The 9891-nt window shown below is 55.0% G+C and overlaps 2 protein-coding genes across 3 annotated transcripts in view; both read right to left on the bottom strand.

Annotated features, from left to right (window-relative positions):
* LOC138164967 (protein mago nashi homolog) overlaps positions 1-9891 on the bottom strand; it is a 237049-nt gene that overhangs the window by 45287 nt on the left and 181871 nt on the right. The gene's annotated exons all lie outside the window — the stretch shown is intronic.
* The window catches only part of LOC138164966 (low-density lipoprotein receptor-related protein 8-like), a 39505-nt gene that overhangs the window by 23512 nt on the left and 6102 nt on the right, over positions 1-9891 (bottom strand). Inside the window, exons 5-8 of one of the 2 annotated variants that reach the window (XM_069092971.1) lie at positions 7000-7038; positions 5322-5441; positions 4432-4557; positions 3801-3975 (exon numbers count right to left, since the gene is read on the bottom strand). In XM_069092971.1, the coding sequence (XP_068949072.1) occupies positions 3801-3975; positions 4432-4557; positions 5322-5441; positions 7000-7038 (460 nt within the window). The remainder of the gene's footprint in view (positions 1-3800; positions 3976-4431; positions 4558-5321; positions 5442-6999; positions 7039-9891) is intronic. The other variant, XM_069092972.1, reaches the window with a different exon arrangement.

Below are 9891 nucleotides of genomic sequence, written 5' to 3'. Positions count from 1 at the left end.
GAGGGAGGGAGGGAAGGAGGGTTACTGCCCTGAAGAGTGTGTGTTGGGGAGTAAGGCAGAAGAAGATTGGAAAGGTAGGAGGGACCAGGTTACAAGGGGTTTGAATGCCAAACCAAGCATTTTGTATTTATCCTGGAGGTGATTGGGCATCACTGGAATTGACTGAGTGTGTGTGGGGTTGTGACATGGTCAGATCATCACTTTAGGAAAACTGCTTTGGTGGATGAATGGAAGATGGATTGGAGTGGGGAGAGATGTGACACAGGCAGCCTCACCAGCAGGCTGTCACAATAATCTGGGCATGAAGTGGTGAGGGTCTACACTGGAATGGTGACCACTTCAGAGGAGAGAGAGGGCGTATTCGACAGATGCTGCAGTGGTGAAATCCACAGCCCTTAGCAACGGATTGGAAAGGGGAGAGGGTGTTGCCCTATACAGTAACAGGGAAGGGGTGTGTGTGGGGGGCGTGGGGGGGGTTTGGAGAAAACATAATGAGCTTAGTTTTGGACATTCTGAGTTTCAGATGTCTGCTGGACACCCAGTTTGAAATGTGTGAAAGGCAGCTGGAGATGTGAGACTGGAGGTCAGCAGAGGGGTCAGCGTAGGACTGATCTGAGGGTCAGGACATTGAGGGTCATCAATCTACAGGAGCTGATGAGACCAAGTGAAGCCATACAGAGGGTGAAGAAAAGGGGGCCAAGGGGTCAGAGGGTGTGGCCTGGCATTGTTGTTATCAGTCGTGTCTGACTCTGTGAAGCCCCGTGGGGTTTTCATGGAAAAGAGGCCGGAGCGGTTTCCCATTTCCTTCTCCAGCTCATTTTACAGATGAGGAAACTTGAGGCCAACGGGGGAAGTGACTTGCCCAGGGTCACACAGCTGGTCCTCCTGACTCCAGGCCCTTTGTCCAAGCACTGTCTAGCTGCTGTGACCTGGATTAGGATTCAGCAAAGGAGAGCGCAGGCCTCTGGTGTGGTCCTCCTGGCTGCTAGGCTGACTGAGGCTCACTGCCCACAGCTTAGCCACAATGAGTTAAATATTCTTGCTACAACAACCCATGAAATCACCTGCTACAGTGGGTGACGGCTAATGGGGGCCTGCGCTGATAAAATTACGGGTTTTCTAAAGTGCTGGTGAATTACGGTGATTAAAGTGGCCCTGAGCTAAGCATCCCCTGGAGAGCCCAGGGAGGACGGCAGCCTGGCCTCAATTCTCCCAGAGACACCGGGACGGCTCTACGTGACCACGGCCATTCCACACCCCTGCCTTCTCCTTCCTCACAGCCAGAGGCAACCAAAGCCATGATTCCTGTGGGTAAAAAGACAGACAACGCATGGGATCACCTGGGAGAGGAGGGAGAAACAGTGACTTGGGGATGGTCCAAGAGGCCACTCGGGACTTTGGAAAGCACCCTGGGCTTGGCGTCAGGAACCCTGAGCCTTTATTAGCTGTGTGACCCTGGGCAAGTCACTTTGCTTATGAGACAGCACGGAGTGGGCAGGAGCTGAATTTGGAGCCAGGAAGGCCTGGGTTAGAATGTGAAACCACAGGCAAGTCCCTTCTCCTCTCTGGACCTCTGTGAAGTAAGGGGTCAGACCCAATGACCTCTGAGGTCTATACTCCTTCCATCCTATAACTTCCTGGAGCCTCAGGCTCCCAGTCCATAAAATGGGTATCATCATGCTTGTGCCATCTTCCTTTTGATCCCCAGAGCTGAGATCAGTGCCCGGCACACAGCAGGAGCTTCACAGATACTTGCTGACTGACTGGCTGCCCCCTACAAAGAGTTCAAGCCTAGAGATTTCACGCCTCCCCTCCACGGCCCCAGGAGGAGTCTTCACTGGCAAAGAACAGGTTGGGCCTGGGACAAGGTCAGAGCCGTGTGGGGCTGCAGGGCCCGGTGCAGCAGGGCTGTGTAAATGCTCGTGAAATGCCTCTGTGGGGTTCCCCCATCACCGGGTCTCAGGCTCACTTCACAGGGTACCGAGTCCAGCCTCCACCCCCAGGACAGCCCGGCCGTGCTGCCCCCTGGTCCCACCGCTAACTCACCTGCCTATGCAGGGCTGTGAGACCCTCCTCCCTGCTTGCACGATGGCCTGGGGAGGCTGACCCTAAGATTGCCTGTGGGGCGCCTCTCCGTGGCCTCCGAGGGAATCCCGCTAGTGACACCTTCCACCTGAGTGGGAGCTCAGCGTGGGTGCCATGGGGGCTCCCACACGCGGGGTGCCTGTCACTTGGCTTCCTCCCATGCCTTTCCCACTGCAGCCACCAGGTGGCAGGAGAGCCACTTGCAAGAATCCAGACAGCCAGGGGCATGCCAAGGTCTCCCACTTCAGGGGACTGGCCACCTTGGGCCGGTCCTGGGGCCAAGAGCTGTTCACAGAGGCAGTGAAGGGGCAGAGCTGGGATTCAAACTCAGGTCTTTGGCCTCCTCCTGCCGGGCCTCAGGTCCAGAGAATGAGGTGGGGGGAGGGGAGAGCCATGGACAGGACTTTAGGCTTTGAGTCAGACATCTTGGATCTTAATGAGAGTTTTGTCATTTTGCTAACTAGGTGACTGAGCAGGCATCTTCCCTTTCCTGGGCTTCAGCTTCCTCCTCAACCAACAAGCATTTATTGTAGTTGGGTTCTTCCAGTCTCACCTGACTCTCCATAACCCCCTTTGGAGTTTTCTTGGAGTGATTTGGCATTTCCTTCTCCAGCTCATTATACACATGAAAACTGAGGCAAAAAAGGCTTAAGTGACTTGTCCAGTGTCACACATTTGGGGTTTTCTTGGCAGAGATACTGGTGTGGTTTCTCATTTCCTTCTCCAGTTCATTTTACAGATGGGAAAACTGAGGCAAACAGGGTAAAGTGACTTGCCCAGGGTCACAGAGTTAGGAAGTGTAGGCTGCATTTGAACTCAGATCTTCCCGACTGCAGGCCAGGCATTCTACCCACTGCATCACCTAGAAATTACTCATAGTCTACAACGTGCCAGGCATTGTTAGGTGCTGAAGATATGAAGGCCAGAAGGGAAACAGTGCCTGCCTTCAAGAAGCTCCCATTCTCTCTGCACAGTAACCCCCACCCAGGCTGCCCCGGGCCGGGGAGGCCACCAGAATAAAATGTCACTGGGAAATAGTTAACAAAATGAATAAAAGTACAATAGAACTGACCCCAGGCCTGGGGATGGATTGTGGCCCTGTCATTCAAGGCCCAAGCTGGTGGAGTTTGGCCTGGCCATGGGAGGATGGACATTTTTGTCATGGCATGATGCCAGACTGTGCCACGGGGAGGCTGTGATCTGTATGGGAGAGTGAGGACCCAACCTGCGGGAACCATGTATCTCTGAGGTGTGTCGATGCACCCTCTGGCATAACACAGAGCCTTCAATGACTGTGCTGCCTGACTAAAGAATCACCACTGAAGTCAGGAGATCCAGGTCCTAATTCTGGCCCTGACATTTCCTAGCAATATGACCACTCAGGGCTGGGCTTTCCAGATCCTAACACCCTCATTACCCACTGGTCTCTGAGCCTTGGTTTGTCATCTGTGAAATGGGGGCTCCCGGTTACTTATCTCCTCACGGCCCGGCAGGCACCCCAGTTACTTATCTCCTCACGGCCCAGCGGGCACCCCAGTTACTTATCTCCTCACGGCCCGGCGGGCACCCCAGTTACTTATCTCCTCACAGCCCGGCGGGCAGACCAGCCGCTCCTCTGAGGGCTCTTCTTGGGGGCCCTCAGGACCCACTTCCTCTGGCCGGGTGCCCTCTGTGCCCTGGGGACGGAGTTGGCACTAGGGGAGGTGGGGGCTCACCTGTAGATCTTGCGATAGAAGAGGTCACACCAGTAGATGCGGTTGGTGGCCACCTCCACATCCAAGGCCACCACATTCTTGAGCATGGGGATGAGGGGCGAGTAGTCCCGCTTGCCCAGGTTGATCCTTCGGACTTCGTGGCGGTTGGTGAAGATCAGGGAGGGGCTCGTGCCTGCTGAGGAGGCCGTGGATCAGGGTCAGAAGGAGCTGGAGCTGGAGCCCGGCTCTCCAGAGTCTCCCCCTCTCCTCTCTTTCTTCTCCTCTTCTCTCTCTCCCTCTACTCTCTGTCTCTTTCTTTCTCTGTCTCTCTCTCTGAATGACTATGATTATCCTCAGTTCTGCTCCTCCACAGGCCCTCTGTGACCCTAGGCTCTGCTCTCCCTGCTCCCTTCCTCGTGTGTGTGTGTGTGTGTCTGTTTATGCCCCAGGAATGATGGATGGGCTCCTGGATTGTGAGTGACCTTCTCCTGACCCTCGGCCTCCACATCCCTGCCCAGTGCCTGCTCGACAAGGCTCCTCTCTCCTCTCTCCCCTGCAGGGAGACCTCCAGGATGCCACCCCTGGGTGAGGTGTGCGCCCCCCTCTGCTCTCCCCGAGCCCAGCCCCTGCCTGGCCCCTCTCCAGTCCTCACCCACAGCCTTGCAGTTCTTGGAGAGCGTGTCCATCTCATAGCCAGGGTGACACTCGCACTTGAAGTACCCCTTGTAGTTGATGCAGATCTGGCTGCAGGCGTCTGGGTTGTCACACTCGTTGATGTCTGGGGAAAGGGGAGGCACAGGTGTCCATCAGAGGCCCTGCCCTGCCGGCCCCTGGGCACAGTGAGCTCCCGTGGGCTCTGAATCACAGTCAACAAGGGGCAATCCAGAAGGCCCAAAGTAGGGGCAGGGAAGGAAAAAACAACACTTGCTGGGGCCTCAGTATTCCCATCTATAAAGTGGAAACACAAACCCTCCCTGAGTGCCACAGAAATGTAAACTGTTACTACTGTCATTCCAACCATCAGTGCCAGACGGTCCGGGGATGTGGCTGATAAGCGGAGACTGGATGAGAACGGAGGCTTTCAGAGGACAGCCTGGGGCCAAGGCTGCCACCATCCCAGCCTCCAGACCCACTTTAGAGGACTGTGCCCAGACACCATCCTCTCGTGGGCTCTGACTAGGGCAGAGGCCAGAAGGACCATTGCCTCCTTGGTCCTGGAAGTTCCACGCCTCTTAATACAGAAGACCAAGCCTTCATCAACCTTTGTGGCTGCCACACCCCATCACTGACACTACTGAGCTTGTGGTCCACTACGCCCCTCAGATTTTTTCAAACTGCTCAGATAGCTTAGATCAAACCTGAGGTGCAGCCGCTAGGTCTGTGGTGACAATTAAAACCTTTTTTCCCATTAAATTCAGGTCCTCTGACATCTTTCCCAGCTCACACTGGGGCTCATACTGAGCTGGCCATTGTTTAGAAGCAGCTTCCTGGAGGGAGTCCGCTGGAGGGACTGAGGCCCTCCCTGCCAGCCCCGGGGCTCACCTCCACACGTCTTTTTGTCCAGCAGCTCATATCCTGGGGGACACTCACAGGCATATCCGATCTTCAGGTCCTTACAGATGTGGGAGCAGCCACCATTGTTGTGAGCACACTCATCAGCCTCTAGAAGAAGAAGAGGTCTGAGGCTCCTGGGGTCAGAGTGGACCCAGGGTAAGGGAGTGCTGCCCCAGGGGCACTGCGGAGGGCTAGGCACCAAGCTCCTTAGAGCTCAGCTTCCTTCTAGCTCTTAAGCTGTCTCAGCTGTGGGAGAAGGCAAAGTGTGTGTGTGGGGGCCCAGGCCTCCCCTTCCCCATCCAACTTTGACTCAGCCGCCTTCTCTCTCGTTTTCTTTCTCTCTCTCTCTCTGGGGCACGGGCCTTTGGGGGTCCTAGTGACGCAGGCACCTGGCCCTTTGCCAAGAATTGGAGAATTCTTAAAGGCAGTGAGAAGCCCAGCTGCACCCTCCCTGGCAGGCAGCCATCCACCTCCTCTTGAATACCTCAAGTGACAGGGCGTTCACTACCTGTACCAGCAGCCCCTTCACTTCTGGCCAGATCTCATTGTGAGAAAGTTCTTCCTGCCATCCAGACGACACTGGCTTCTTTGTAACTCCCCGCCAAACTCCTGGATTTTCCCCCACCCTCAGCCTGGGCCAAACAGGACACAGATAATAGATCCTCTCCACAGGCCAGCCCTCCAGATCCTAGAAGGAGGCCTCTTTGTCCCTCCCGAGTTGATTCTAGAGTTAGTCACTCCAGTCTAAACAAGCCTCCTAGGGCCCGTTACCAGCCCGTTCACCCTCCTGTCCTGGACAACATCCTTCCTGAGATGGGGTCTAACCAGTGTGGGAGACAACAGAGTGTCTCAGATCCTGAGGAAGTGGGACGGGGCTTCAGAAAGCCATCCCTTCATTTTACAAAGGGGGAAACTGAGACCCAGGGAATTTAAGCAGAAGTCCCCAAATCCCACAGGTAGGAAGAGAGGCATGATTCGAACTCAGGTCGCCTTGACTCTAGAGACAAGGTTCTCTCCACTGTACTACACTGCCTTTTCTGACAGCTATGCCTCACAGGACAGCCTTAGAACTGGAGGGGCTTTTACATAGTCATATCATGCTGAAAGCTCATATGAGAGCTTTGGTCACTGACACCTTCACCGCCCTGCCATCTTTCTCATTTGACCTACCACTGCCCAGGCCTAGCCTCCCCTTTCCTGTCCTCTCCTAATGGAGCTTGTTTCTTGGAACTTCTTCCCCTCCCAGGTCCTTGGGGTCCCCATCTTAGGCTCTGTCTCAGAAGCCTTAGATGCCCAGAGCACCCGGTGGCATGTTTGTCTCTTCCTTCCAGGCAGGCGTGCACAGCAGCATTTGGGCTGGGGGGTGGTGGAAGGGAAGGCTGCTCTCTGCATCGGTGACCCCTCTGCCCCATGCCCACTGAAGCTTCAGGGCTGCTGCCCTGAACAAAGATATGAGGCCATTCCCACCCATCCCCCACCCTCCTCTGCCCCAGGGCAGCCCCTGGCAGCAGCTGCAGGTGCCTCCAGGATCCCCAGCTCACACCATGCACAGCAGGTGGCTCCCCAGCCATGCAAAGGCAGCTCTGTTCAAGACCCCCTGCCCCCTTCAGGGTCATGCACAGCTGGAGTGCCCCGAGCCATGCAGAGAGGAGTCAGTCCCCTTTACCCCTGGGCTGCCTCTTCCTTCCCTGGGCCGCTGTGGTGACTGAAATAACAACAATGACCGTGATGATGACACTGATGAAGATGTGGGTGACATCCCCCCCTCACAGGCTTACAAAGCACTTCCCGCATAGCAGCCCATGAAGGAGGTGAACCAGCACATTGCACCCATTTCACAGATGGGAAAAACTGATGGCTTGCCCAGGGTCCACGGTGAGTAGAGGGCAGAGTCAGAATTCCAATAAAGGTCTTTTCGTCTGAAGCCCTGCACTGCTTCTGTGTGGGCCCCTGGGGGTCTCATTCAGGAGTTGGGTCCCCAGAGACAGGTGGAGGCCCAAAGGCCAAGCAGGAACTGTCTCAGGCATCGCCCTCAGAGCCTGAGTGCAGAGAAGGTCGCCCCCTTCATCCAAACATGGATTTATTTCAAAAGTGTCTCTTGGCATCTTTTGTTTTTCCACCCCCTTCAGCTCCCCTCGCCCAATAAATGGGAGCCAGTACTGAGGGTCCAGGGCCCACCTCTCTCTGCTCTCCATTGCTCACCACATCCTCAGCTAAGACACTCTTTCTTGTTCTCCACTGTTTGGATGTCTCCAAACTCCCTGGCTTGTGTGGGACCCTGGGAAGGGTCTGGGGATGAGGGGAGGGAGAGGAGGGGGACTCCATCCTGACATCCAGGACTTCCCTTCCCAAGCCTTTGCCAATGTGTATCAGAGCAGGCAGTGAGTGACCCCATGGAGTCTCAGGGAATCATGGGACATGCATATCATTAGGGGCTTGGAGACTGCAGGCTCCTGGGATTTTGAGCTGGTGAACCTTTGGAGTCCAGCCTGACCCTCTCATCTTAGAGCTGAGGAATCCCAAGGCCCTGCGAGTTGAAATGACTTGTCCAAGGTCACACAGATGATGAGTGGCAGAAGCCCTAAGGGGTGGGGAGGGGCAAAAGGGGTTCTTGGGGTCACCCCAGGGCTATGGAGAGGAAGGGCCTCCACAGCACCCCAGGAGGCCAGCCCAAAGAGGAGTAAGGCAAGGAACCAGGTCAGGGCTCCCAGAAGTCCCCATCGAGGACTTCAAACTTGACACAGGGTCACAATACTTTTCCCAACACACATGTACCATGCTCACACATACACCCGTGCTCACTCCACTTGGGTAAGTCATGCAAGAGACAGGGAGGAAGAGAGAAGGCTTAACTGGTTAATGTCCCTGGCTGACTTCTGGTCCTCCCTGTGAGGGGGGCGGGGTGTTAAAAGCAGGAAGGGGGCTCCGCCATGTCTAGGGCAGGCCCCTGTCAGAGCTCACCTTGGGCCTGAGTAAGAGCCAATACCTCTCTGATTCATGGACCCCCAGTGATGGGAAAGGCACTTTGGGGCCCCTTCCCATGCTGAGGAAGGGGTCCCTGACATGGTACCTAAAACTGGCTCTTTGCAACTTCCCTTCCTCACTTAACTCACTGCTCTGCCTGCTGGGGTCGAGCTATACAAGGCCACCCAGCAGCCTCCAAATACCTGAGGCAGCTATTACATCCTCCACTTGGGACTAAGCATCCCTCCCTTCTCCAACAGATGCCCAAAGGGCATGATCTCCAGCCTCTCACTGCCCTGGGCATCCTTTTATGGATGGATCCCAGTTCATCAGAGTCCTTCATAAAGGTGGGGGGAGTGTCACAGGCTCCGCTAGGGGACCAGGCTGCTTATCCTACCTCTGGGTCACCTTCGGCTTATAGTCAAGTAGGAACCTCAGATCTTTTCCCTACAAAAAGTTTTCTAGCTCTCCCTCTCCCAACCTTTACCTGTACAGTCGATCCTTTAACCCGAGGACAGAACTTAGTATTTATTCCTAATGAGTGTTACTGTGTTAGGTCAAAGCCAGATGATCATGGCTCCCCTGCCAGTGTTCCTTTATATCAGACCCAAATGGGCCATCTGGGGGAAGGGAGGGTGAAGTGTTTTCCTTCTCCCAGATGATGGAGTCTTTTGTCCAATAACTCAGATTCGGAGGCATGGATGGGCAGGGGACTCATTCTGTTTTCTTAACCAAGTTCAGAAATGAGCCCTCATTTAGAGCCAGACCCACAATGCTCAGGCCCCATCTCCAGGGCAGCAGAAGCCAATCCTGGAATCTAATTAGTTCCCATGTTCACCTCTAGCCCCTGGCCTGCCTTTCCGGGAGCTTGGTTTGGCGAGGTAGGCATGAGACCCAACAGGCCAGGGCACCTGCCTCTCCACCCACCCAGCTCAATGCTCCCCCATCCTCCCTTCTTCCTGCTCCTGAATATTCAGCTATTTGAGCCCCCCATCTTCTCCCAACCGAGCTCTCCCCTTTCTGACCTCCAGCTGGCCTCATTCTTCAAATTCCGTAGGCTCATAGTCCTATACCTGGAAGAGACCTCAGATGCCAACCCCCTCATTAAAAAAAGGAAACTGAGGTCAGAGAGGTCCACAGGGTTCTGGGTCTACACCCTGGTCCCTCACTTCACAAAGGAGGCCCACATTCTTATCTCCTGTTAACTCCTTGGCAATTATACTAATGACCTCTCACTGAATCTTCGCTGGGAGAGACACTAGGGGCACTCAGGCAGAGCTGGATCTGAAGCAGGGGCTCCCCATCCCTTATAAGGCATCTCCAGCAAGCTGCTGCTTGAATACATTCAGTGACAGGGACCTCACCATCTACCAGGGATACACCACTAAGACCTTGACTACATCAGCAGGACAGGGAGAGAGGGAGGGGGAGAGAGACAGAGAGAGAGAGACAGAGACAGAGAGACAGACAGAGAGAAAGAGAGACAGACAGAGAGAGAGAGACAGAGATAGACAGAGACAGAGAGAGAGAGGGAGGGAGAGGGAGACAGACAGACAGAGAGAGAGAGAGAGAGAGAGAGAGAGAGAGAGAGAGA

The sequence above is a fragment of the Petaurus breviceps genome, unplaced genomic scaffold (genome assembly GCF_028583685.1).
Source record: "Petaurus breviceps papuanus isolate PSGF00001 unplaced genomic scaffold, PetGlider_PUasm1.0 207, whole genome shotgun sequence".
Classification (NCBI taxonomy): Eukaryota; Metazoa; Chordata; class Mammalia; order Diprotodontia; family Petauridae; genus Petaurus; species Petaurus breviceps.
This window is presented reverse-complemented; position numbering and strand designations above follow the sequence as displayed.